This window comes from Pituophis catenifer, unplaced genomic scaffold, assembly GCF_029215685.1.
Source record: "Pituophis catenifer annectens isolate HBS135680 unplaced genomic scaffold, rPitCat1.0.hap2 SCAF_10, whole genome shotgun sequence".
In the NCBI taxonomy this organism is placed as follows: Eukaryota; Metazoa; Chordata; class Lepidosauria; order Squamata; family Colubridae; genus Pituophis; species Pituophis catenifer.
Window position 1 is genome coordinate 24,867,631 of NW_027256890.1, and position 27,261 is coordinate 24,894,891.

Here is a 27,261-nt window from a genome sequence, read left to right on the forward strand (position 1 = left end):
CACTTAAGGTGTGTCTGTCCCAAAGGTGCTTCCATTTTATTTTATTTTTTCAAGAGGCAACTGGACTTTCTGGTTTTCCTTGAAGACGTTTCGCTTCTCATTCAAGAAGCTTCTTCAGCTCTGACTGGGATGGTGGGGAAGGGAAGGATTGATCCTCCTTGCAGACAGCTGGTCGTTTGCATCCTTTTAGAGGGTCGTTGAGGCCACTTGGAGGTTTATCTGCGTCCTCGGGGTCACCTGAGTGGTGCAAATGGGGTGTGGAGCCTTCTTGGAACTGCTGAAACTACTCAGGTGACCCTAAGGACACAGAAAAACCTCCCAAGTGGCCTCATTGATTCTCTAAAAGGATGCAAATGGCCAGCTGTCTGCTGGAAGCCATCATCAGAAGTTCATACCTGGATTGTAAGCATCTTTTTTTGGGAGGGGGGGGGCGGTCTGTCGTAGCTTCGAACAGTCACTAAGGGATCGGTCGTAAGCCGAAGACTATCTATATGTTTCCTTCGCTGTGACACTCTGCCCTTTCCCTCCTCAGAGCCTATCTAGACATGGACGTCACCCTCTCTTCCGACACCTTCCATCACTACGTCAGCTCCGCCCTGGTCCACGTTAATCACATCCTGAAAGCTATCCTGCGCCTGTTCCTGGTGGAAGATTTGGTCGATTCACTGAAGGTCAGCGCGAGTCCTGAACCCAGAAATTTGGGTCCAGGGTGCTTTGCCGGGGAGTGGTGGGTGGTAACTCAGTAGGCGTTGTGGCCCGCCAGCGGATCTGGCAGCAGATTCAGACAGTGAGGAGATTGGGGAGGAACATGGGCCAGTCCTGGAGTCTGGGGAGGGCTCTGATGAGGGCTCTGCGTCCGAGGCAGAGAGGGGGCCAGGGCCATCTGACAGTTATCAGCTGCCTTCGGAGTCAGACATCAGATATCCCCGAAAATAAGCCCTCCCCGTAAATACTTAAACGCAGAGGTAAGACGGCAAGAGGAGCCGCATCGTGCTCTACGCGCCCCAAAATAATAAGACCTCCCCGAAAATAAGGCCAAGCGCTTATTTCGGGGTCCCAAAAAAATAAGACAGGGTCTTATTTTCGGGGAAACACAAGTAGCATATATGATCCTTGCTGCCCTGCCCTCCTGTTCTTGCTAACTGTGCCGTGTCCTGTTTGGTCTGCAGCTCGCAGTCGTCATGTGGCTGATGACGTACGTCGGGGCCATTTTTAATGGGATCACCCTCCTCATCCTAGGTAAGTTGCAAACACAGGTAGAGATGAAAGTGTGGACAGTTCCGCAGTGACCAGGTAGGCAGGTGGCCAAGACCTCCCTTGCTTTCTCCATTTGCTTCCTTCTCTGTGCTATACTCTTCGTTTAGGTATTAGATTTATATCCCGTGCTTCATTGGGGACCTCAAAATGGCATACATTTTCCCCCAGAACAACAGCCCTGTGAGGTAGGCTGACTTGAGACGGATGGACTGGCCCAGAGTGTCTCAGGGAGCTTCTTGAGGCTTCTTGAACTCGGGTCTCTCCAGTGCTACCAGTCTTATTATCTTGCCCTCTATAGAATCCCATCTGTTCCAAAGTATATTTTATTTTATTTTTATTTTGTTTTATTTTATTTTTATTTATTTATATTTGATATTTGATATTTCATTTCATTTCATATTTTGTTTTATTATTTTATTTTATTTATCTTTATTTTATATTTCATTTCATTTCATGTTTTGTTTTATTATTTTATGCATTTTATTTTTCACTTCACTTCATATTTTATTTTATTTTATCATTTTATTATTATTTGCATGCCACCACCACCCCTCCCTACCAAGCAACTCCAGGCAACTTTGATTGATGCTTAAGTTTGCTCTCCAAAGTATGCAGCCGATAAGGAAGAGACATCCAGGAAGGAGAGGTGGTTTAAAAAAAGGAAAAAAGAAATCTAAGGCACCTGTTTGAAAAATAGAATAGAATAGAATTTTTTATTGGCCAAGTGTGATTGGACACACAAGGAATTGGTCTTGGTCTTGGACAAAGGAATAGCCATGCAGACGGTTCGGTAGCATGATGAGAACATTATTCCAATTTCATTTTAAATCGTATTTTATCCAAATTCCATTTTAATTTGCTTTTATCAAATTTTAGTAATCATTTGTTTCTGGAACTCTGCACTTTGATATGGCCCAGGGGCTAATATCAATAAATAAAGATTTAAATATAAGAAAAGGGACATCAGCAGTGGCCAAAACAGGGCATTTCTCCTTTGCTGGACCGCTTGATAAAACAGCCCAAGACAAGGTATAAATTGTCCCTACCACCACCTTCTGGTGCCATGCATTTCCTCCCAGTCCTAAACCTTCCTCTTTCTGAGTGTCTAGAAACTCAAAATTTGTCTAGAGAACAAATTGCCTAACTTGTTCAAAAATCCCACAGCTTCCCCTCCGTTTCTTCCTCCTGAGGCAAAGAGCATCTACCGTAGAGAGGCCTGCTTTCAATCCTGAGACCTGTCCTCAATTTTTTTTTTTTTAAGTAGCTTTTGAGTTTTGGAGATCGCTTGGTTGGGCCCCACAGCCTCTCTGGAATCAAGCTTCACCCCTTTTGACCTCTAATGTGTCAGGGTTAATGATAATTTAGAGCTGACCAGCCGCTGGAAGGCGGTAGACCAGATGAGTCAGTAGGGTTATTGCCGCTTTAAGACTGAGGATGAATCAGCAGGTTTATTGCCGCTTTAAGAAGCTGTCTATATAAGGGAGGCCATGAGAGGGCATCCCTCCCTCTCTCTGTCTCTCCCTCTCTCTGTCTCTGTCTCTGTCTCTGTCTCTCTCTCTCTCTCTCTCTCTCTCTCTCCTCATCGGGTTCTATCTGCATTGTAGCTCTCTGGGTAGAGTTGAAGATTGATTGCTTGCCTGGTATGTGCCTACCATGTGTATATCTGTATATAGAAGTCTTGTATATAAACCACTGTTTGTAATGACAAAACCTCTGTGTCCTGTATTTTTTGCTCCTGGGTTGTCTCAAATTAGTAGTCAAGCTGTAGTGTTTACAGCTTGACATGATGCCTTTTTTTCTTCTTCTTTTTTAGGGGAATTGCTGGTTTTCAGCATGCCGGTCGTTTATGAGAAATATAAGGTGGGTAACTTCAGCCCCAAGAATTCTAAGCAAGCCAATTCAGAAATAATAGGATGTGTGTCTTCCCAGGATTGCTGAAATAATGGGATATTTTGGGAGAAGTTGGTGGGTTTGACAATATTAAGGGACTTTGGCCGCTTCCTGGTTTTTTTTTTTTTCCCCTAGTATAAAGCAGGGAATCGCAAACTTCTCAAGCTTTGAAACACGGAGAGAACAGTGTCCAAAAAAAGGGAGCAGAATTTGTGACATTTTGGGGCATTTGGACAGCTTGTTAGAACTTGGAAGAGTAAATAAGAACAGAAGCCAATGTGTTTTATTTCTTCTTTATTTTTCAAACATAGAATATTGCTTCATTCTTTTTCAGCGTTTTATTCTCTCTCTTTTTTTTAAAAAAAAGGGGGGGGGAATAAAAATTAAGAGGATAGGGGCCTGTGTTGAAAGATGGTGTTTCTCGACCTCGGGCACTTTTAAAGACGTGTAGATTTCAACTCTCAGAATTTCCCAGCCAGCAAGGCCCAAAGGCTGGGGAATTCTGGGAGTTGAAGTGCACATGTTTTTAAAGTGCCTGAGGTTGGGAAACGCTGGTCTAAGAGCAGGTCTGGTGACAGACCAGAGCTATGAATGGGAGAGGGAAGGAGAGGTCAAACGTGTCATCAGTCTTGAGTCTCTTCAGGCCCACAAGAGATGTACAGTAGTGGCCAAAATTGTGGAAACCTTTTGGGAAAAGTATATTTTCTAAAACTAGCTAATAACATCACTTTTTGGGGGGAGGAGTAGTACCATAAAATTATATATCAATGGAAAGATAATTTAATCAAGAGTGTAATGCAATAACTTCGATGAAGGATTTGCTATTAGAATAGCCGTTACGGTATAAAGAAGAAAAGTGAAACACGTAGAAAAACGAGGTAGACAAAAATTATCACCCTAGAAAAAACGAGATATACAAAAATGACCCCCATGTCAGTTAATACTTCATTGGGTAACCTTTAGCATGAATGACGGCCTTACAACGTCTTCCCATGGAGCGAACCAAGTCTTTGAGTTCTGCAGCTGTTCTAATGTGAAACCAAGATGGAATGATGGCTTCTATTAACTGGGTTTTATTGCTGGGTCACTTCTGACTAACCAGTTTCTTGAGTCGGCTCCATAGATTTTCCATTGGGTTAAGGTCAATTGGCTATTCCCAGGCATTTCCATTCCAGCAGTGGAATAGGATTATCTTGAAACTCCAAAAATAAAGTGGTGTTATTAGCCATCAAACCTCAAAAATACACCTTTCCCAAAAAGGTTTCCACAATTTTGGCCACTACAGTAAGCCCAGCCCACCTTGAATTCCATTGAAATTCCGAAACTCCAATTTGCTTTGACAGCAGTTCATATTCTTGTAGAGGGAATAAAGCTTGTAATAAATTCTCCTTATATTCATTTGAAACTGCCAGGTTTCCTGACTTTACCACCCTGGGCAGAAGATGTATAAATTTGACTATGTACGACCTATCTTTGCTATCCCTGACTTATCTTCCCTGTTGCTTTTTGGTTCTCAGACTCAGATTGACCATTATGTCGGGATCTTCCGGGATCAAGCCAAATCCGCCGTTACAAAGTGAGTCGCACAAAAAGATACAGAGCGGTTCTAGGCAGCCTCTGAGGACCGAGGTGGAAATGATCAGGCTCGGCCTCGTTAGTTGTGAGGCATTTCTCCCCACTGCCAGCTCCTCAAAATGGCTGGAGGTGGCTTAGGTGTGCTCAGGAGGGCCTTTCTCAGAATCCCCCTTGGCAATGGAAGAAAGCCACAGGCCAAAACTGAGGTAGTTGGGCGAGGGAGGGAGGGAAGATCATGGAAGGAAGGAAAGACGGAAAATGATAAGGAAGGAAGATTATGGAAGGAAGGAAAGAAGGAAGGAAGAAAGGAAGAGGAAGGAAGGAAGGAAGATGATAAGGAAGGAAGGAACATCATGGAAGGAAGGAAGGAACATCATGGAAGGGAGGAAAGAAGGAAGATGATAGGAAGAAGATGATGGAAGGAAGGAAGGAAGGAAGGAACATCATGGAAGGAAGGAAAGAAGGAAGATGATAGGAAGGAAGATGATGGAAGGAAGGAAGGAACATCATGGAAGGAAGGAAAGAAAGAAAATGATATGGAAGGAAGGAAGGAACATCATGGAAGGAAGGAAAGGAAGATGATAAGGAAGGAAGGAAGGAAAGAAGGAAGGAAGCTCATGGAAGGAAAGGTGATAGAAGGAAAGGTGATAGAAGGAAGAAGGAAGGAAGGAAAATAGATGATGAATGAAGGAAGGAAGAGGAAGGAAAAGAGAAAGGGAAAAGAAAAATGAGAAGGAAGGGGAGGGAAAGGAAGGGATAAGACAGATGGGAAGGAAAGAAGAAAAGTATAGAGAGGGAGAGGAAGGAAGGAAATAAATTTCACTTTGCTGAACAATCAAAAAACGGTAGCCTCCACACATCTGACAACCTTAAAAATGGAACCTCTACAAATAATTCAGGGATTTACGGATATTTAAAATGCCCAAAGGGCCATTAACCTTCCTCCCCTTCTGTTTGACCTTCATCTTTCTTTTCTCCCTCTCCTGGGCGGGCCGATTGGCTCTCAGAAGAAAATTCGGCAAGTTGCAAAATACTCGTGCGTTTTAGCTTCTCAGAAAGCCTGTTGACAGAGGTGGGATTCAACAGGTTCGGGCGAATTGGTAGTAGCAACCTGCCCGCCTGGAAGCAATCCCGTCCTATATCGCTGTGGTTTTGATGCCCGTGTGGACGGCGCGCTCGAGCGAATTCCCGTGTTGTTTGACGTCGTGCGCGAACGGCACACGAGTGTGCACCCGCATTTCCGGTGCTGGGCGAACCGGTGCGTGACCGAATGCGAATCCCACCTCTGCCTGTTGAGCCACGTTCCTTCCCATCTTCATTCATTAAAAAATAATTTTGAGAATCGGCTGCAGCAAGAACCCACCAAGAGGGTTTTCCGCGGCACGATCCTCTATTCTCAGCGCCTTTTTCTTCTTTCTGTTCCAAGGATCCAAGCGAAGCTGCCTGGCACCGTGAAGAAAAAGCCCGAATAACCTTCGCCAGCTCACGAAGAATACCCAGCCATTAACAAAATCCACACCACCACCACCACCAACAACAACAAAAAATTACTCCCTCTTGTGTCATGGCTATAATCACTGTTACTCGTATCTTATGAAGGAACTTGCCAAGTCAGCTTGATGTCTGCGTTCCAAGCTTACTGATTGTGTTTTATTATTATTATTATAATATTGTTATTATTATTATTATTATCACCACCACCCCTTTCCCTTCCCCCTCCCCAAAAAGCCGAAACACTGAGCTTTCAGAGATGCACTGGAATAATCATGAAACTGGTTTATCGGGTAGTTTAAAAAAAAAAAAAAAAAACTTGAGAAAAAGGAGGGGAGGTGCTTTAAAAGGAGTCCTCCCCCCCCCCGTGTAAGTGGGGAGGATGGGGGGGGCGATGCTTGGAGAAAAACACCCCACCCACCAACACTCCTCAAAAGTCAAAAAGGCCGCATGGTCCTCAGTTTCCCCAAGCGGTGAGGACCCCCCCTTCTCCTTCCCTCCAATCCCCCTCGGATGAAAGGATTGCCAACCAACCCAAGTATTTCCCCCCCCCCCCTCCTTCGCTTGCCCTCCTTCCTTAGTGAAATGAGGGGGGGTTCCCAACTTCGGGGTGGGGGACGGGATGGACCGAGGAATCTGCTGCAACCAGGTTTGCAGCTTTGTTATCTCCCCTTCCTCTCCCCCACTCCATCGGAATAAGACGCTCCTAATTTAGCAAGCTCTGGGCAGCCTTTTTTTTCTCCCCCCCCCGCCCCCCCCAATTTCTCTTCTCCCCGAAAATAGAAATATTCTGCATCCACACACACACACACACCCATCGTGGCTTCGCTCCCTCTCCTTTTCTTGCAAGCTCATCCTCCAGTTTCTCTTCTCCTTCCCTCCCTGCCCGAATTCTGTATTTTTATTTTATTTTATTTTCCCTGCGTGATCCCGAACTGAAAAAGTCTGCAACTGCTGTAACAAATGGCTGTCCTTAAAAAAGAAAATAATAATAATTCAACACACACCCCCTCCCACCGCCTCTTTCCCTCCTTTCTCATACCATTTTAGCCTCAAAAAACTTAAGGCAAGGAATTCCCTCCCTCTTCCTTCTGAGCCCCTCCCTCATTTCCCTCCCCTCCTTTCTCATATTCTTGCTTCAGATTCAGGGAAGAGCAGAGTTGGGAGAGCAAAGAGGCTAGTCCTCATGGAGGGGCTAGTCCTTTTGGGCGGAGGGAGGAAATTCCCAGGGATTTCTCTTCCCTTCCTGCGAAGTGGAAACCGGGCTTAAAGTGGGAGAAATAAAGAGGCCGTATCTCTTGTTTGAGTCTGAGCAATTGAGGAGGGGGGGCATAGTTTGGGGGTGGGGGGGAGGAAGACTCCCCCAGAAAGAAATAGGAAACTGAATAGGAAAAGATTTCCTTCCCCACCCCACCCGAGGCTGCCTCGGTTTCCTTCCCCTTCTCATATCTCACCCACCCTCCCTTTGCAAACTGGTTGTTATTTAAAATTGAGGGGGGAGATGGGGGCCACAGACTCAGGGAAGGGAGACCCTCAAGCACGTCAGCCCCAAAATCTTGGCTCGGGGAAGAGCATCCCGCCTGCCATCCATCGGAAGGCAGCTGTGCCATAATTTTTCCACGGGGTAGAGGGAGGGGCCGGTTAATTCTTGGGGTGCCACTTCAGGCAGTAAGGGGGGGAAAAATCCCATTTTTGAGAGCTGCATGCATTCCCAACATCCTTCAATGCCATCCTCTGTTTCCCAAGGAGACCCCCTAAGCCTCTGGCTTCTCTCCCCCTCTTCAACCCCCCCCTCCTTCCCTCCCTCCGCCTCCCCCCCCCCCCAAAATACCCTTTTTAAAAGCCTTTTTCTGCACCAGATGCTTCGAACTTCTGTCACTGCTGTTGTTTGCCTACCGTGAACTGACTCCTTTTGCGCCCGGGGCAGACTCTTCTTTTCTTCTTTTTTTTTTAAAAAAAAATGTACGTAGATGGCAAAAACAAGAATTACCCACAACGCCCTTCGCATCCGATGTGCTTTATGGTACGGTGATATGCAGGAAACGCGAGGGCGCCTCTTGGGGGCTTGAGACTTAACAACGGTGGGGGGGAGAACGGGGAGGGGAGGAGAGAAGAGGGTCTCGACTGTCCTTTTGATGTGGTGTTGAATAAAGGAGCACTTGGTGATCTCGAGTCTTTGGTTCCAAAAAATTGGATTAACAAGAACTGGAAGGGATCTTGGAGGTCATCTAGTCCAACCCCGTCCAAGCAGGAGACCTTACACCATTTTTCCGACAAATGGCAGTCCAGTCACTTCTTGAAAGCTTCCAGCTTTCAACTTCTGTTCCATGGGTTGATTGTTCTCACTGTCAGAAAATTCCTCCTTATTTCCAGGTTGAATCTCTCCTTGTTCAGTTTCCATCCATTCTTCCTTGTCTGGCCTTCTGGTGCCTTGGAAAGTAGCTTAACCCCCTTCCTCCTCTCTGGGGCAGCCCCTCAAATATTGAAAGATGCTATCCTGTCTCCCCTGGTCCTTCTCTTCACTAGACTAGCCACGCCCGGTTCCTGCAACCGTTCATCGTATGTTTTAGTCTCCAGTCCCCTCATCATCCTGGTTGCTCTTCTCTGCACTTTTTCTAGAGTCTCAACATCTTTATTTTATAGTGTGGTCACCAAAACTGGATGCAGGATTCTAGATGTGGTCTTACAGCAAAATGAAACCCCGGACGGTAATTATCTTCAAGGCTTCCGCTCTGGTTGTTGTTGTTTTTTTTAATTTATTTATATGCTGCCCTTCTCCGGAGACTCAGGGCGGCTTACAATGCGTTAAGCAATAGCCTTCATACTTTTGTATATTTATACAGTCAGTTTATTGCCCCCACGGTCTGGGTCCTGTTGAGTTGGCAACCCTTCAAAACTCTTTATTTTTGCAATTAAAAAAACGAAGGCAATTAATTCACCCTCTTTGGGATGGTGGTCTTTCCACCATTGCCTCCAATCTGAGGTTTGATTTGCCTTTATTTTTAACCGCACAGCAGTCTCCGCTAAAGAATACCCCGTTTATTTAAATTTCATTATTTCTTGAACCACCCCTCTCGGAAAGCATGGTGCAGTGGTGAAGGCGTCAAGCTAGGAGATGGGGGAGTTCTAGTACCATCTTGGGCACAAAGCCAGACGGGTCACCTTGGGCCAGCCTTTTTCTCCTAGCCCTAGGAAGGCGGCAATGGCAAACCGCTTCTGAAAAACCTTGCCGAGGGAAATACAGGGATTCCTCTAGGCATTCTTCCGAGAATCCGTTCCAATCAACTGAATGGAAAGGGGTGGGGAAAAAAACCATAAAAATTGAGTGAGCCATACTTACTACCTACTTAATTTGGGAGATCGCCAACCCCCCCCCCCCAAAAAAAAATCAAAATAGTTCAGTCATTGGTGCTGAACAAGGGCCCAACCTGGTTGACTTCTTCCCTGGCATTGCATTTGGTCTCCAAGCTTGGCAATTTTTAAAGATTTGTGGCCTTCAAACTCCCAGAATTCCCCAGCCTGGGTTGCCTTGATGGCTGGGGGATTCTGGGAGTTGAAGTTCCACAAGTCTTAAAAGTTGGAGAGCCCTGGTTTAAGATGACGAATATGACGACTTGCGAGAGAATTGGCCCATGGTTGAGCCATAGGGCTCCATCAGAAACGGCAAAGCAACTGGTCATCCACTCCCATTTTGGGGGAAGCTGCCCCGGAGGGGAGGAGGAAGGACACCGTAAAGGCAAGCGGTCACCTCAGCTGGACAACAGCCCCCTGGAACCGAAGAGAAAGGCTGCAAAAGCAGCAAAATCTGTATTTTCTGATCCGACAGGTTTTGCCTTCCGTGTTGGCAGATCGCTCCCTCTCCTCCCTAGGAGATGGCCGGCATTCGAACTCGCTTCCTCGTCCGTTCCCCATTGAAAATAGCCATCTGGGGGAATCTCCCAGTCTTAGCACTCGACCTCATACTGCAAAAACCAGATCCGCGGCAGGGGTGAAATTCAGCAGGTTCTGGAGAACCGGCAGCGGAAATTTCGAGTAGTTCGGAGAACCGGCAAATACCACCTCTGGCTGGCCCCAGAGTGGGGTGGGAATGGGGATTTTGCAATATCCATCCTCGAGTGGGGAGAGAATGGGGAATTTGCAGTATCCTCCCAGGAGTGGGGAGGGAATGGGGATTTTGCAGAATACTTCCAGGAGTGGGCAGGGAATGGAGACTTTGCAGTATTCTTCCCCTGCCACGCCCACCAAGCCACACCACGCCCACAGAACCGGTAGTAAAAAAAAATTGAATTCCACCACTGATCCAGGGTCTCGGGGGTTTTTTTCCCCCCAAACCCACAGCAGCAAAAGGAAAAACTTGGAGCCCCCTCCCCAAACTTTTTTTTTCTTTTCAAAGAAGGAATCTCCAGAGTTGCAATTTTAAAATAGCAGAACTTTTAAAGGGTTTTTTTTTCCCCCTTCCACAACCTGTTTTTTTTTTTTACAAAACAGTGCTTATATATAATATATATATATAGTATAAAAACATTTCGTATCGATGCAAAACACTTTTCCCTCCCCCTCCCCACCACAAGCGACAGAGACAAAAGTTCCCACATAGTCACAAAGATTGTTGTCATCAGCAATGGTTTTTTGTTTTTTTTTTGGTGGCAAAACTCAAAAAAAAAAAAGGACCTGAACAGGGCCGGCCACGAAATGGACCTAACCAGCCATTTAGGAAAAAAGGGATGGTGAATGGAAGGAAGAAATGAAGGCGACATCATTTTGGGAAGAGAAAAATGCCAAAAATATGGGTGTGCTTGGTTTATACTGTGTTTCCCCCAAAATAAGACCTTGTCATATATATATATATATATATATATTGAACCCTGAAATAAGCGCTTGGCCTTATTGCCATGCGCTCAAAAGCCTGATTGGGCTCATTATCAGGGGAATGTCTTATTTTGGGGAAAACAGGGTAGATAGCTCTTTTTTTCCTCCTCAAATCAAGCTTTCGGACTGTTTAAAAACCATTTTTTTCTCATTTGCAAAATTCTACCAGCAGGAGCTCGCTAAATCTAGTGGAGAATTTTCTGCGTCATACTCTATTAAAAAAAAAAAAAAATTAAAATTAAGGAATCCTTCGGGGCAACGGCTGCAAAAACCAGTTCGGATCGCTTTTGCTGCCTCGAGGCGATGCGGAATATCAAAAGCGATTCAGCTTTTGGGTGGCGAGAGCGAACGTACAATTTGGTTTCGTTCCAATTGCAGCAGGCCGGATGAAAATTAGGCACGGGGTTTTTTTTTTGTTTTTTTTTTTGCTTGATGACCTCAGGCACCCCTAGGATGCAGGATTGCGGGCGAGAGGGGTTGCAGAAGGTGTAAATTCAGGAAAATCCAGAAGGTCTCTTAATGAATGACGATTCCTGGTTGAGCTCGCTTCTGCTCAGCAATCCAGTTAAACCAGAGGTTTCTCCAAATCAGCCAGTCAACTCTTAATACGCCAAATCTTGATTTCTTTTCCTCTCGTCTCCTACCAGCTTGATATATAAAGGAGAATGTTTGTAGCTCAGGGTTAAAATGAGGTTGTGCTCTCTGAGCTTAGGTGTTTTCTTGCAAACGTTTCATGACCTTGTAGCAAGCAAACCCCCCCCTTCCTTTCTAACACTGATGAAGTTACCTAGTTGGGTCGTGAAAACGCCTGCAAGAAAACCACCAAGCTGAAGAGAGCGCCAAGAACCCTGCAATTTGATCCCTACTAAACTTCTTTCCGAAGCCCCGTTTCCTGAAAGACCCTCCTTGCTGGCGCATTAAAAGTCAAACAATTTGGGTGCAGCCTAGGGCGGTAATGGAGGGGGGGCACTGTACGGGATGCTTGCACGTGGGGGGCACCAGATGCCAAAAAAGGGAGCACTTCGCACCCGTGCACGCTCGTCAGGGCCGCGACCAGGAAGAGCTGCCCAGGGAGCATGCACACGCCGTATATGGTACTTCCGGTTTCCAGCACATGCACGGACATCAGCCAGCAAGTCTTCCCGTTACCGCCGTGCACACCGATCAGCTGGCCGGCGCACATGCTCAGGCCGGAAAACGGAAGCCCAGCTCTGCCGCACGCACAAAGGCCAGCTGATCGTCATGTGTGCATGCGCACCAGAAACCCGGAAGAGGTACGGGCGACACCGCCTGTGCTAGGCGACGTGGTTCGGGCACGTATGCCATAGGTTCACCATCACAGGCTCAGGGGCTCCTCCGGGAAACCCCACCCACTCTCCTCCTTTCTCGACCAGCAGACGTCCATCTCCCGTCGCTTAGCCGTGATTTATATCTACCGTTCACAATTGCGCCCCTCTTCCTTGAGAAGGTCTGCAGCAGGGGTGAAATGCTCCCAGTTTGGACCAGATTGCCCGATCCGGTAGCAATGGTGGCGCGTGGTTCGGAGAACCGGTAGCAAAAATCTCTGCCCACCCCAATGCCCAGCTGAGCCGCGCGATCATCAGAGGCTGGTTTTTTTACTTTTAAAAGCATTTTTTCTACAACCTCTTCAGCCGAAAAATGCTTTTAAAAAAAAAGCCTCTGATGATCGCACGGCTTAGCTTTTAAAAGCGGCCGAAGAGGTTGTAGGGGGAAAAAAATGCCTTAAAAAAGCCTCTGACGATACCAGCTGAGTTGCCTGATCGTCAGAGGCTTGTAAAAGCCTTTTTTTTTTCTTGCAACCTCTTCGGCGGAAGAGGTTGTAGAAAAAATGCTTTTAAAAGTGAAAAAAAAAAAAAAAGCCTCTGATGATGGCGCGGCTCAGCTGGGATCATCAGAGACTTTTAAAAGCATTTTTTCTACAACCTCTTCCGCCGAAAAAATGCTTTTAAAAGTAAAAAAAAAAAAAAAAGAAAAAAAGTTGGCCATGCCCACCCAGTCACATTACCTCCCCCCCACCAAGCCACGCCCACAGAACCGGTAGTAACAAATTTTACATTTCACCACTGGTCTGCACCCACCTACTCGCTGCAGAAGGAAAAACCCAGTGCTCGGATGGAAGTCCTCCTAACCATTTAACTACAGAGAAACAGGCCCCTGGAATCCAGGAGAATGGAAGTGCCAACATTTGTAGAAGAGCAAAACCATCTACCAGACTTGGTGGTGGTGGTTGTTATTTTTTTCTGGACTGCATTCGTTGGGATCAGGGGTGGTATCCGCTTACTTTCCCTACCGGTTCACAAATGTGAGCGCGCCCCCTCCACGCATGCGTCCAGCCTTCCATGCATGTGCTTTGCTAGCATGCACGTCTTCCGTGCCTGCACCCAGCCTCAAAAACATGCCTAAATAGGATGGCATAGAGCCGGGGCAGGTGGGCTGGCCTACCCGCGATTTCCATTACCGGTTCCAGTGAACCGGTCCAAACCGGCTGAATACCACCGGGATATTTAAAGAGGCCGGTTTTTTTAAAAAAAATTCTGTTGTTTTTGTGTACCTGAAAAACATCACAGCTTAAACTGTCCTTCTGTGCTGAACTGCTGCAATATAATACCGTTGCAAACTGGTAGTAAAGGTAAGTAGAACCCACCCAATATATATATATATATATATATATATATATATATATATATATATATATATATATATTAGCCATACCCTTACTTGGGTTTGAACTTGGGCTGCCTGCATGTTAGACAGTTGTATTAACCTCGGAGGCACAAGTTCTCCTCCCTTTATCAGCTTGAGCCAGGGGAGAGATGAAGTGTTTTTCTGTCAAAGCACCTGGTCTACCCCAAGATGTGGGAGGGAGCATCCTGCTTCCCTTTCGCCTTTCAGCTCCAATCCAGGAGCCCTCAAGCAGTCGCATTCACGACAAACCATTTTATACCAAATTTATATTTCGCTGATAAAGAAATAAAGGGAGACTAGTATAGATCTATTTCAAGCTCTTTAGCTCTCATCAGCTAGCCATACATACTTACAGCCGCCTAATATGCAGGCAGTCCAAGTTCGAATCCGAGTAAGGCTATGGATAGCTGATGAGAGCTAAACAGCTTGAAATAGATCTATACTAGCCTCCCTTTATTTCTTTATCAGCGAAATATAAATTTGGTATAAAATGGTTTGTCGTGAATGCGACTGCTTGAGGGCTCCTGGATTGGAGCTGAAAGGCGAAAGGGAAGCAGGATGCTCCCTTCCACACGTTGGGGTAGACTTTGACAGAAAAACACTTTTTATATATATATATATATAGTGGGAAAATTACATTCTTCATGGAAGAAACCATGTGAACTATCCCCCTTCTCTGCCTGGCATGGTAACTAAACACAAAATCCACTGATTTATCTTGTGATGTGTCAACTCCTTCTACATGTGCTTTTAAGTGCAACTCCAAGAGAAAATTGCAAACTCGGCTCAATTTTTTTTCTCCGGGATTTTCCTTAAGTGACGCCACCTAAGCCCAGGGCCTCGCCCACCCCCCCCACTCCCCACCAATTCTGGGGTGCAGTACAGTCGCCATTATTCAGTTTTGGGGGGCGCAGGAAAAACCGAATTTATCATTTCCTGGGAGGATTTCATCCGGTACGGTAGGCTTTGGAATAAAAAGGCCTTGCTTATTGCACGGCGTTACTGTCGCAAAACCGAAAGCTTGCTTATTTCAAAATAAGCACCGTCCACTCCGCAGTGCCTTGTGCTAATAATTATCCCTCCAATGTCCCAACGTCAGTTCTGCTTCCCACTGCAGGCCAGCCGACGTTTTCCTCCGCGCCTTCTTCCCCACCTCTTCTCCCTCTTGCTTTCTAATGCTTTGTCATGAAGACATTCCCGAGGCAGGAAGCGGAAAAATAAACGATTCCAGAGGAAATTCCTTGTTGGGTTTTGTGGCATGCAACTTCCCAATTTTTTTTCTTTTTTTTTAAAAAAAAGGAAAATCGAAAAGGCGGAAGGGCCCATCCGTACCAGGCTCCACGCCACCTGGGTTCCAGGTAAGGGTTCTTACGCCCCGCCTTGCTTACAACAGCTGCTTTCTAACCCTGAGCGACAACTCTGGTAAGGCAAGGAGGTTTTAGGTCTCCTGCGTGAGCCGGGGGTTGAGCTAGATGACCTCCCAAGTTCCTTCCAACTCTGTTACTGTTTTCCCAAACTGGTTGGCCACCGAAGCTTGCTACAGCCTGCGGATCTGCCACGGGCTGGCGCGTACCTCTAAATACCGCAACACAAGAGTTCGAAAAAATAAAAACGAAACCAAAATCTACCAGCCTTATTAAGTGCTTTCCTGAAGCAACGTCGCAGGAGAAGGAATGCCATGCGTGAAAGTTTTTAGCGGCTCGCAAGCCTGCTATTTTTCCCCCACAACGGTTACAGTTTCAAGATAAGTCCATCTCTTGTTTTCCATTCCATTTTTTCCCCGTTTGGTTTGGTTTTTTTCTGGCGCCCCAAGTTTTCCAACTCAAAATCTCTGCAGCCCAGAGGCCCAGGGAGAGAAGAAAATATATATATATATATTGTTGCTTCTGGAACACAACATGCAATTAAACAAATTCTCTGGACAAGAAGGAAAAGAATATTTGGGGGCCTCCGCAAGCGTTGGTTCCAGTCGCAGCTCTCCGAGAAACATTTCGACCTTCTCTGCTGTCCGCAGCAGGAGACGCGCGAGGAAAGTAGAAACCTTCTCATTCACCGTTTTCCCAATTGTTCCGCAGCCAATTCGGCTAAACCGCACACACCGAGCGTTTGTAACCCAAGGCCATTTTCCCTGCCTCTTCCACGCTGGGCTTAACATCCTGAGTTTCAGAATCGAGGCCCGCAACGGGCGCCTTTGGACCCGGCGCCCTGCCGCGCCTGGCGACTCGCACGTTTTCGCCGTAAGCTTCGAGGATTGTCTGTTTCTCCAGCTCGGTGTATTCCAGAGAGAACCGATGCACTTGGAAGATGTGACGTTTGATGGTGCTGACTTTGAGGGTGGCCAGCGTACCCCCGCAGACCATGCAGATCAAACCGTGTTTCTGCTCGTCGTAGTCCATCAGGTATTGCACCCGCCAGCGGGGCTGGTAGTTTCGGCGCTGACTCCGCCGAGATAGGGTCCCGGCTGGCGTGGAGGAGGCAGCCGCTGGAGACGGCTGGGGCAGGGCCAGCCTGTCTGCTCCGGGGGTGTCTTCCTCCCTCTTAGGGGTGGCCCAATCCTCCGGAGAATCCTCTGGAGATGCAGGTGGCTTGTAAACACGCCGCGATTCGGCTGGAAAGCGAGAACAAAAGACAATGGCGAGCTTGTTAGGGATAATTGTGCTTTTATTGCCAAGGGACAGACGCTAGGACTCCTCCCTGATTATCCCCTGTTCAGCTTGGAGCAGTGTTGCTCAACTTATCCAATTTTAAGGGGTCTTAAGACTTCAACTCCCAGAATTAAGATGGGTGGACTTTCAACTCCCAGAATTCCCCAGCCAGCCTGCTTTAAGATGGGTGGACTTCAACTCCCAGAATCCCCCAACCAGCATGCTTTAAGATAAATGGTCTTCAATTGCGTTCCTTTCTGGACCAGGACTCCTTGCGCACAGTCACTCATGCCCTCGTCACCTCCCGTCTGGACGACTGTAACGCTCTCTACATGGGGCTCCCCTTGAAGAGCACCCGGAGGCTCTAGCTGGTCCAGAATGCAGCCGCGCGGGTGATTATGGGAGCGACTCGACGCTCCCATGTAACACCGCTCCTGCGCGAGCTGCACTGGCTCCCGGTGGTCTTCCGGGTGCAATTCAAGGTGTTGGTTGCCATCTTTAAAGCGCTCCATGGCTTAGGACCCGGGTACTTACGAGACCGCCTTCTGCCACCGATAGCCTCCCATCGACCAGTACGCTCCCACAGAGAGGGACTCCTCAGGGTGCCGTCAGTCAAACAATGTCGACTGGTGACCCCCAGGGGGAGAGCCTTCTCTGTGGGGGCACCTGCCCTCTGGAATGAGCTGCCCCCGGAGATTCGTAGGATCCCCGACCTTTGCACCTTTCGCCGCGCCCTCAAAACGCTATTGTTTCACCAAGCAGGGCTGGCCTAAATGCTATTTAATGGGTGGTTTCTAATTTTAGCTCTTTCGGCCAAATTATTTCATATTTTTAAATTGTCTTTTAACTTTCATATAGTTGTGGGTTTTATTTTTGGCTGTACACCTCCCTGAGTCCTTCGGGAGAAGGGCGGTATAAAAATTTAATAAAATAAATGAATAAATAAATAATAAAAATAATTCCCAGAATTAAGATGAATGGACTTTAACTCCCAGAATTCCCCAGCCAGCTGCTTCAAGATGGATGGACTTCAATTCCCAGAATCCCCCAGCCAGCTGCTTTAAGATGGATGGACTTCAATTCCCAGAATCCTCCAACCAGCTGCTTCAAAATGGATGGACTTCAATTCCTAGAATCCCCCAGTCAGCTGCTTCAAGATGGATGGACTTCAATTCCCAGAATCCCCCATCCACCCCTAACCCATGCTGACTGGGGAATCCTGAGAAGTTCACAAATTTTAAAATTTACCACGGTTGAGAAATACTACCTTAAGACAGTCACGGTGCCTCACTTTTCCAATAATAATAATAATAATAATAATAATAATAATAATAATAATAATAATAATAATAATAATTATTTGTACACCAGCCAGGGCAGTTCCAGCTTCCTCATAACACCGGTGCAGCACCCACATACAGACGTCCCTCACCTTGGTCTACCTCTGCATCCGTTTCCGGCGGGGAGTCGTCGGCGTCCGTCAGTCGTGCCACTTTCCGGTTCCACTCCTGCACGATGAGAGCTTTGACCTGGTGACTAAGTTGCGTGGAGTCGGGGTGCTTCTGCTGGATGTGCCTCTTGATGGTGCTCATTTTGAGCGTGGCCAGGGTGCTCCCACAAACCATGCACACCAGCCCGTGGCGCACCCCGTTGTAGTCCATTAAGTACTCTACCCTCCAGTGTTCCTGGAAGTACCGCCGGTGGTCTCGGCCACGGGCCGGAACGCGAGGGCTGCTCCCTTCCGAGTCCCAGGGGCCGGCCTCGTCTGTCCCTTCCTCTGCCGTGGGGCGATCAGGGGAAGCCGAAGAATCCAGCTCCTTCGTGCTCAGATCCTGCCGGGCAGACATGTCGGTTTCTGGATGAGCGACGAGAAACAGAAAAAGAATGAATTTAATTCCCGCTCCCTGCTCAGGTCTGCCTTTAGGGGTGGGCTGCTGGGGGTTCGCTAAGATTCTGTGCGGTTCGGAGAACCCCAAATTCCACTCCTGGCTGGCCCCCGCCCACCCCGCCCCTTCCCAGAGTCCCCACACGGCCCATTTTGGATGCAGGTAAGTGCAAAGCGTGCGGGGAGGCTCAGGGAGGGTGAAAAACAGGCCTACCAGAAGTTCGGGAAAGCCGGAAATGGGCTTGTTTGTAGCCTCCAGAGGGCCTCTGGTGCCTGGGGAGGCCGTTTTCACCCTCCCGGAGGCTCAAAGAAAGCTTCCGGAGCCCAGGGAGGGCAAAAAAAACCCACACACACCCCACCCCGCCATGGTGCAGGAGGCTGACTAGGCCATGCCCACCATGGCCATGCCCACCCAGCAACCAGGCAGAGAACCCCTTGCTAAAATTTCTGAAGCCCACCCCTGCCTGCCTTCCCTGATTAGAAACATCCTGCCATTTTCCACAATGAAAGAACATCCTTAGCATCTCCGCCAAGTGGCTGCTGCTTAACCTAACTGGCCCGATTATCAATCGTACACGCCTCTCCACTTCTCTCCGTCGCATCTTATGTAGACAGTCCTCGACTTACGACAGTCCGTTTAGTGACCAAAGTTACAACGGCACTGAAGAAAGCGACTTAGGGCCGCTTTTCACACTTACGACCATGGCAGTTATCCCCATTGCCACGCACTCAAAATTCAGACGCTTGCAGTATCCCAAGGTCCCAGGATCCCCCTTTTGTGACCGTCTCACCAGCGACATCCAGGGGGAAGCCAGGTTCAATTTAATTAACTGTGTGACTGACAACTGCTGAACCACTGTGGTGAAAAAGGTCATAAAATGGGGGCAAAACTCACTTCACAAATGTCTCATTTAACAACAGAAATTTTGGGGGTCAAATTGGGGGCCGTAAATTGAGGACTAATAAAATCAAGGAGCGGTTATCTTGAGTTTCTTCCTCACCCATTCCCAGTAAATCTTTTTTAGGCGCCCTGTCTTGACCATTGGCTCATTCCTTCGCTATCCCCGAGGTCCACATGCCTTCCCATGCAACTCAGCACAACAGGTGAATTCAGACATGTAAGGGCCCACGCAAAATAGTTGCTCCTTTTAATTTTAAAACTGATCTTAAAGGGCTTTGTGCAAAAAACGTAAGGGGTTTCAATTGTAATTTCAATTCAGAATAGAGCTGGACGAGACCTTGGAGGTCTTCCATAGTCCAACCTTGTGCTCAAGGAGACCCTATAGCCGCGATGAAGAACCTATGGCATGCGTGCCCGAAGTGGCACGCGGGGCCATGTTGTCTGGCACGCACGGCGTCGCCCGTTCCTCTTTTGGGTTTCTGGCGCGCATGTGCGCACCACGATCGGCTGGTCTTTTTGCACTTGGAAGAACTGGTCTTCTGTTGTGAGCATGTGCGCTGGCCAGCTAATCGTTGCACCCCCGTGCACGCTAGAAACCTGGAAGAGTAGCTGGCTGAAACCGGAAGTTCAGGAGCTGAAACAGGAAGTTCAGGAGCTGAAACAGGAAGTTCAGGAGCTGAAACAGGAAGTTCAGGAGCTGGAACCGGAAGTTCAGTAGCTGAAACAGGAAGTTTATTTTTGGGCACGCGCATGCACCCTGGGCAGCTCCTCTTCCAGGCTGCGGCCCAGATGTGCATGCACATGAAGCATGAGCACACATGTGCTCCCTTTTCGGCACTGGGTGCCAAAAAGGTTCGCCATCACTGCCCTATAACATCCCAGTCAATCTCTTCTGGAAAACCTCCAGCGATGGAGCATCCACAACTTCTGGAGGCAAGTTGTTCCACGGGTTAATTGTTCTCCCTGTCAGAAGTTTCTCCTTAGTTCTAAGTTGCTTCTCTCCTTGATTCGTTTCCACCCATTGCTTCTTGTCCTGCCTTCAGGTGCTTTGGAGAATAGCTTGACTCCCTCTTCTTTGGGGCAGCCCCTCAAATACCGGAAGGCTGCTATCATGTCACCCCTCTCGTCCAGGGTGGATTCTTCTTCCCTCTCCCCCTCTCTTCTTTCTCACCTGCGTCCTCTGCGTTTCTCCCCTCGGCTCCCAGCACCAACTCTCGAGAGTTCCAGGCCTCCAAGATAGCCCCCTTCTCGGCAGGGCTGAAGCCGAGAGAAGTGGGGTGCGCCTCCATCACGTGACGTTTGATGTCGTCCAGGTTCAAACTGGGCAGGGAGGAGCCGCACATCATACAGAAGAGACGGTTGCCCTGGGGGTCGTAATCCATCAGGAATTCGGACTGGAACCAGCTCTGCAACGATTGCTTCAAATACTGCTCCAGGCTCTGGGATTCACCCTCCGAGGAAGATTTCAGGGTGAGGCCGGAGGGCCGGCGTCCACCACGAGAGGGAAGAGGAGCCGGCCCACGGCATCTCCGGCGGCCTCCGTCCAGGGAGAGCTCTGCTGTGTGGAATAAGACAAGTAAGTATGTATGGTTTGCCCATTGCATAGTGGCAGAAACTCCAGAGGGTCAACGTCATTGCCCAGAGGATCATTGATTGCCCCTTCCCCTCTTTGGAAGAGCTTTATAGCTCCCGCTGCCTTAAGAAAGTTCAAAACATCCTTAAAGATGCATCTTATCCTGGGCACCTTTTTTTTTTTTTTTTTTTTTGAACTATTACCATCTGGCAGACGGTACAGGGCAATCAAAACAAGGACAAATAGGCTGAAAAACAGCTTCAATAACCATATTGAATTCTACGGTATAGTGCAATATATATGCAATATCGGGTTTTCAATTTCAATTATACAGAATGTAAAGGAGGTATTTTATAGTTATAATGTACACTGAAGGCGGCATTTAATTTCGTTGCACCCTGTGCAATGACAATAAACTAAACTAAACTAAACAAATCTCTCTTTTTTTTCATTCTCCAACAGGCCAGCAAGATCCCAGTTTTAAAGCACGGTCGTTGAAAATCAGAATTTAAGGTTGTTGGGGTTTTTTTTTTTTTAGAAAAAGGAACAGAGCTGGAGCAGCTGGGAGTGAAATGGGAAGGGCTGAAACTCCCCTTGTTGGCTGGGGTTTGAACCACTTAGAACAGGGGTCTCCAACCTTAGTAACTTTAAGACTTGTAGACTTCAACACTCAAGAGTTTGCTGGCTGAGGAATTCTGGGAGTTGAAGTCCACAAGTCTTAAAGTTGCCAAGGTTGGAGATTCCTGACTTAGAAGGAAATGAAGGAAGAGTTAGATCAGAACCGGCCGGACAGGTTATACAGTTATATTTGTTTTCAATTTTTTCCTAACTTAGAACCTTCCTTGAACTCTTTAAGGGCACAAGTTTTGTTTTCATTTTTTAAAAAGAATCCCGTTGTTTTGATATTTGTTTTTGAATATGCTGCCAAATATTCAATATCAGCCTTTAAATACTGAAATAGGTAGGAAAATAAAAATAAAAATATTTTTGCCATCTCACTTTGTTCAGAGCAACTCTGGAAATCCAGGTTCCGCCCCCCCCCCCCTTTACAAGTTACCGTTTCAGTCATACAACCATCGCTTGAAAAGGTGGCTGACACTTTTAAATGAATTACAATGAAAGAATGAACGTCAAGAAGACAGCTTGTTCAAGAAACCATGGACTGTCTGTCTGCCTGTGTATAATTTAGATAGCTATATGATAGAGGGAGAGGGGCATGGAGGGAAGGGAGATGTTAGATGATAGAATGATGGAATGGATGGATGGAGAGAGAGAAAATAGAAAAAGAGAGAGAGACAGACAGACAGACAGCAGACAAGAGATAGGAGATATAGATAGGAGATAGATGAAAGAGAGATGATAGCTAGAGAGAGAGAGTGGATAGATGGATGGATGGAGATAGATAGGTAGATAGATAGATACAGATACAGATGAGACAGATAGATAGAGATGATAGATAGAGATAGATAGATAGATAGATAGATAGATAGATAGATAGATAGATAGATAGATAGATAGATAGATAGATATGATAGGTAGGTAGGTAGATAGATAGATAGATAGATAGATAGATAGATAGATAGATAGATAGATAGATATAGATGAAAGAGAGATATAAGGTAGAGAGAGAGAGATGAGAGGATGAATGGATGGATGAGTGGAGATAGATAGATGATAGATAGATACAGATAGATAGATAGATACAGATAGAGATGATAGATAGGTAGATAGGTAGAGATGATAGATAGATAGATGGATAGATGGATAGATACAGATAGAGATGATATAGATAGGTACAGATAGAGATGATAGATAGATGATAAATAGAGATAGATAGATAGATAGATAGATAGATAGATAGATAGATAGATCGATAGATAGATAGATAGATAGATATAGATGAAAGAGAGATATAGATAGGTAGAGAGAGAGATGAGAGGATGAATGGATGGAGATAGATAGATAGATGATAGATAGATAGAGCATACGGCTATATCTGGCAACTGTCAGACGGCCCTGGGCCCCTCTCTGCCTCCGACGCAGAGCTCTCGTCAGAGCCTTCCCCAGACTCCAGGACTGGCCCACGTTCCTCCCCAACCTCCTCACTGTCCAAATCTGCTGCCAGATCCTCTGGCGGGCCACACCACACCACCCACCTGAATTTAGAATCCTGTCCCGAAAGACGCCCAGCCTACCGTGATCCACCGTGGGCGCACCGGATCCTTTGGCAGACTCGCGTGCCCCCTCCGCTTCCATCTCCAGGCCCAGGTGTGCATCCCAACTGTTCATGATGACCTCCTTCTCCTGGGCGCTCCAGGTAAGGGAGTAGGCATGTTTTTGCCGGATGTGCCTTTTGATGGTACTCAGCTTGAGCGTGGCCAGCGAGCTCCCGCACACCATGCAGATCATGCCATGCCGGGCCGCGTTGAAATCCATCAGGTATTCGGCCCGCCAATGCTCATGGTAATACCGCCGATGATCCCGCCCGGGAATCCGGCTTTTGCCAGGCCTGGAAGCACGGGCTTCGCAATGGTCCGAGTATTTGCGTCCTCCGGCCAAGAGGGACATGGGGTCCTTTTTGGTAATCCCTCGTAGCAAACCGTTCCCGGCGGGACTCAAGTGACATCCGGAGCTTGATTCGCCGCTGTGTTGGGAATCCGGACACGTGGAATCTCCTGGCGAGATAAACGATACAAAGGCTCAGTTTTACTCACTCCGTTAACAGGTCGTCTGGTCGACCTACGACCAGAATTGGGAGCAGAATTCCCGTTGTTAAGCAAGGCCGTTGCTAAGGGAGCCGTGCCTGATTTTGTCACCTTTTTTTGGCCACGGTTCGGCGCGTCACGGCAGTCGTTCCAACGAATCTCAATTTTGCAAATCTAGTTTCCCTCACTGAGTTTTGCTTGTCAGAAGGAAACCGGATGGGAGAGAGTATAGATTGCTACAGATCAGTGATGGCTAACCTTTTTGCCATCACTTGCCAGGAGTGTGAGGAGGTGGGTTGCACGTGTGCCCACACCCATAATCCTATGCGCCCCACCCCCACACATCCGCGCACAACCCACGCTTCCCCCACTCCTGGCACGCGATGGCCCAGTGTGCCCATTTTTCTCTCTCCCCAGGCTCCAGAGCCTTTCTAGGAGCCTGGGGAGGGTGAAAACAGCCTTCCCCCCCCCCGGAGGCTGAAAACGGCCCATTTGTCAACTTCTGGTGGGACCAGAAGGCCCGTTTTTTCCTCTTCCCAGGCTCCAGCGCCTTTCTAGGAGTTTGGGGAGGGTGAAAACGGCCTTCTCCACCCCCTGGAGGCTGAAACTTTTGGTGGGGCCAGAAGGCCCGAAAATCAGCTGCTCACGTGTCCACCAATATGGCTACCATAGGGTCGCCATCACAGCTATAGATTAACAGAGTTGGAAGGGGCCTTGTAGGTCATTTAGTCCAACCCCCCGGCCTAGCAGGAGACCCTACACCATTTCTGAGAGATGGCAGTCCAGTCTCTTCATCCAGGGATGAAGCTCCCACAACGTCTGAAGGCAACTTCTGCTCCTTATTTGGTTGATTGTTCAGCAAATGTCTCCTTATTTCCAGGTTGAATCTCTCCTTGATCAGTTTCCATCCATTCTTCCTTGTCTGGCCTTCGGGTGCTTTGGAAAATAGCTTGACCCCCTTCCTCCTCTCTGGGGCAGCCCCTCAGATATTAGAAGATGCTATCCTGTCTCCCCTGGTCCTTCTTTTCCCTAGACTAGCCATGTTGATCATAGGACCTCAGGATGTCCGGCCGTAAAGACATCCTGGTTGCCAGATGCCCAAGCTTTCATCACCTGGTTTACCAGGTGATTTGGTAACCGTGGGGATGCTGTGACGGTCGTAAAGGGAAGAACTGATCGTTAAGCCACTACTTTCACTGCCACTGTGACTCGTCCATTGGGTCGTAAGTCGAGGACTACCTTCAATAATCATCCATTCTTTACAGAGGAAGGGAGAGGACCGGAGGAGCGAAAAGAGGAGGGGCCTTTGCCAGGATAACCAACCCCCCCATCCCCTTCCCAAAATATCTCCCCTCCCCCTCCTTTTCAATGCTTCTTGGCCCCAAGACTTATTTCCAAGGCCAAGTTGTGGCCCAGAGAATGAGTCAGTGGCTTTGTGGCGTGGGGGGGGGGTGTGGGTGTGTCTCCCAGGTGGCCATCTTCAGAGTGAGTTGGAAGGGTCCTCGGAGGTCATCCAGTCCAACCCCCTCGTCACGCAGGAGGCCTGGCACTAGGGATTCGAACCCCCGAACTGCTCGAGACCTTTCTGATCGACAAAGCTCAAGCGTCTTAGCCACCGAGCCACTTTTGTTGTTTGTTATGTTTCTGGGTGGGCGGACGGGCGTCTCTCCCCTTGGACCTCTTCGGAGTGGAGTGTGTGTTTTTGTGTTTGTTGTGTGGGTGGATCTCTTCTCCCGGCGTTGGTGGGTTGTCTCTCCCAGTGGACACATCTCCAGCGTGAATGTGCCATTTGCGTGTCTTCCTTGTGCGGTTGGACTTCTCTCCCAGGGTTTGTGTGCCGGGTGTGTATCTCTCCCAGGGGACATCTTCTGAGTGAGTGAGGTTGTGCGTTGGTTTCCCAGAGGACACGTTTCGAGGGATTGAGATTGTGTGTCCGTGTGTTTCTGTGTGTGTATATATCCCAGTGGCTGACTAGGTGGCTCAGTGGCTAAGACCTCGTCGATCAGAAAAATCGGCCATTCAAGCGGTTCGAATCCCTATAGTCCAGGTCTCCTGTGTGAGCACGGGGTTGGACTAGATGACCTCCAAGGTCCCTTCCAACTCTCTTACCGTTCCATCTCCCTCCAAAACCAGCCAGCTGAAGGAGCCTTCCTTCTTTTAGAAGACAACAATCAAACCAGGGGATGACACGTGAGCCCACCTACCCACTGAAGGAGGCACTCGCCCCACAGCCCCAAGGGGCCGAATTGATGCTCAACCCCAAAGGCTCCTGCCCCAGAATCCTCCTGCCTGCCCCCCCCTCCCTAAACATCTCGCCCCCAAATTGGCCAAACCCTGCATTTTGACAGCCAAGGAAGACCAACCTGAAAAGGGGCTGCGGGCACAACTCCGAAAGTTTGTGCAAAATCCAGAGCTGGGGCAGAAAAGCAGGATGGTGGAGGGGGGGCTTCCCTCCTTCCAGAGGGTCCAAGGAGGAGGAAGGGGTCCTCCATGCACCAGATTAACACCCCCCCCCCAAATAGCCAAGCCGGATTCTTGGGGGGCGGGGAGGAAGAGGATGCAATTTAAGTAGCTTCTTCTTGTTGTGTCTCACTGCCCTCTTTTCTCTCCCTCTCCTCATCCCCTTCTTGGGAAGGGGGCTGCCCCCCTTACTTTCCCCTTCCTCCCACCCTCTCCATCCTTTCCCCCCCCCACTGTTCCCCCTCCTCTTTGCAGTTTGAATGGGGCACCTTTCTTCCAAGGGAAGGGGAGGGGGGGGTGAAGGGAAGAAGAGGGGGGGGGGTGGGGAGAGAGAGAAAGAGGGAGGATATGGGGCAAATGGAGGAGGGGGCCACTTTCTCTGCAAGCAGGGCCAGCAGGTGGCGTGTGGATGGAGAAACTGGGGCGGTGGGGAGGAGGGGGGGGCTGGAAAAGGAGAAGAGGGGAGGGGGGGCTTTTTTTTTTTTTTTTTTTGCAAAGGGCTCCCTTTTGTTCTCACCTGAATCCAGGGGTTCCTGTTTGATGGAGAGGTGGGGGGGCTCCATGCCTGCCCCTTCGCTCGCTCCGTCCTCCTTCCCCCCCCTTTTTTTTAGACATCCATCCCCCCCCCCCTTTGCAACGATCGCTTCCTTCCCCCCCCCCCCCGTTCCTCCTTGGCTGCAATTGCATGCAATTCCCCAAAATAATAATAATAATAATAAATAATCATGCAATAATTCTGCAATCGATCCGGGCCCGATGATTGCAATCGGGACCCCCCCACCCCCGCGCCAGCCACGCTTTGCAAAGCGGGTCCCTCTCTCTGCTCCCACCCCCCCACCCCACTTTTTCCTCCCCTCCGCCTGCGGCCCGAGCGAAAGCAAGCAAGCAGGCTCCGGTTTAGCCAGGGTGGGGAAACCTTTCCCCCCCGGGGCCCCTGGGGCTCCTTTTCAAGGCTCCTGGGTAAATTTAAAGGGGACGCAGACCTATTTCTGCAAGCTGGGGGTGGGGGTGGGGGGTGGGGGGCGCGGAGAGAGAGAGGACGGGGGGAGGAAGAAATCCAATAAGAACCATCATCATCCTCGTGTTGATTTTATTTGCACGCTCGAGGAACCCTCCTTCCCTTGATAAATCGTGCACGCGTGTGGATTGTTATATTATTTTGCACGCCAGAGATTGTGCTAATTTTGCTGCGTATATATAGATTGTGCAAATCGGGTTTCCCCGCGGGGGGGGAAAGAAAGAAGGAAGGAAGGAAGGAAGGAAGGAAGACAGGAAGAAGGAAGGAAGGAAGGAAGGAAGGAAGC

General features: G+C 48.3%; 2 protein-coding genes across 4 annotated transcripts in view; one reads left to right on the plus strand and one right to left on the minus strand.

Annotated features, from left to right (window-relative positions):
- The window catches only part of RTN3 (reticulon 3), a 51,332-nt gene extending 42,953 nt beyond the window's left edge, over positions 1–8,379 (plus strand). For all 3 annotated transcript variants that reach the window (XM_070951634.1, XM_070951635.1, XM_070951636.1), the window contains 5 exons: positions 533–671; positions 1,170–1,239; positions 3,071–3,117; positions 4,665–4,723; positions 6,149–8,379. In XM_070951634.1, coding sequence (XP_070807735.1) covers positions 533–671; positions 1,170–1,239; positions 3,071–3,117; positions 4,665–4,723; positions 6,149–6,194 — 361 coding nt within the window. In that variant the 3' untranslated portion in view covers positions 6,195–8,379. The remainder of the gene's footprint in view (positions 1–532; positions 672–1,169; positions 1,240–3,070; positions 3,118–4,664; positions 4,724–6,148) is intronic.
- Positions 8,380–15,511: 7,132 nt separating this feature from the next.
- Positions 15,512–26,541, minus strand: ZFTA (zinc finger translocation associated). The gene is made up of 5 exons (XM_070950917.1): positions 26,475–26,541; positions 22,988–23,467; positions 20,391–20,777; positions 17,866–18,288; positions 15,512–16,396 (listed from the first exon to the last, which is right to left on the minus strand). Exons 1-5 carry the CDS (start codon positions 26,518–26,520, stop codon positions 15,873–15,875), a joined length of 1,860 nt encoding a protein of 619 aa, XP_070807018.1. The 5' UTR covers positions 26,521–26,541; the 3' UTR covers positions 15,512–15,872.
- Between the last annotated feature and the right edge of the window lie 720 nt (positions 26,542–27,261).

Coding starts and splice junctions, on each gene's coding strand:
- ZFTA (XM_070950917.1), bottom strand. CDS start 26,520: ATGGAGCCCCCCCACCTCTCCATCAAACAGGAACCCCTGGATTCAG. Junction 23,468..26,474: donor ACAGGAACCCCTGGATTCAG/GTGAGAACAAAA, acceptor TTATCTCGCCAG/GAGATTCCACGTGTCCGGAT. Junction 20,778..22,987: donor TGCGCCCACGGTGGATCACG/GTAGGCTGGGCG, acceptor TATTCCACACAG/CAGAGCTCTCCCTGGACGGA.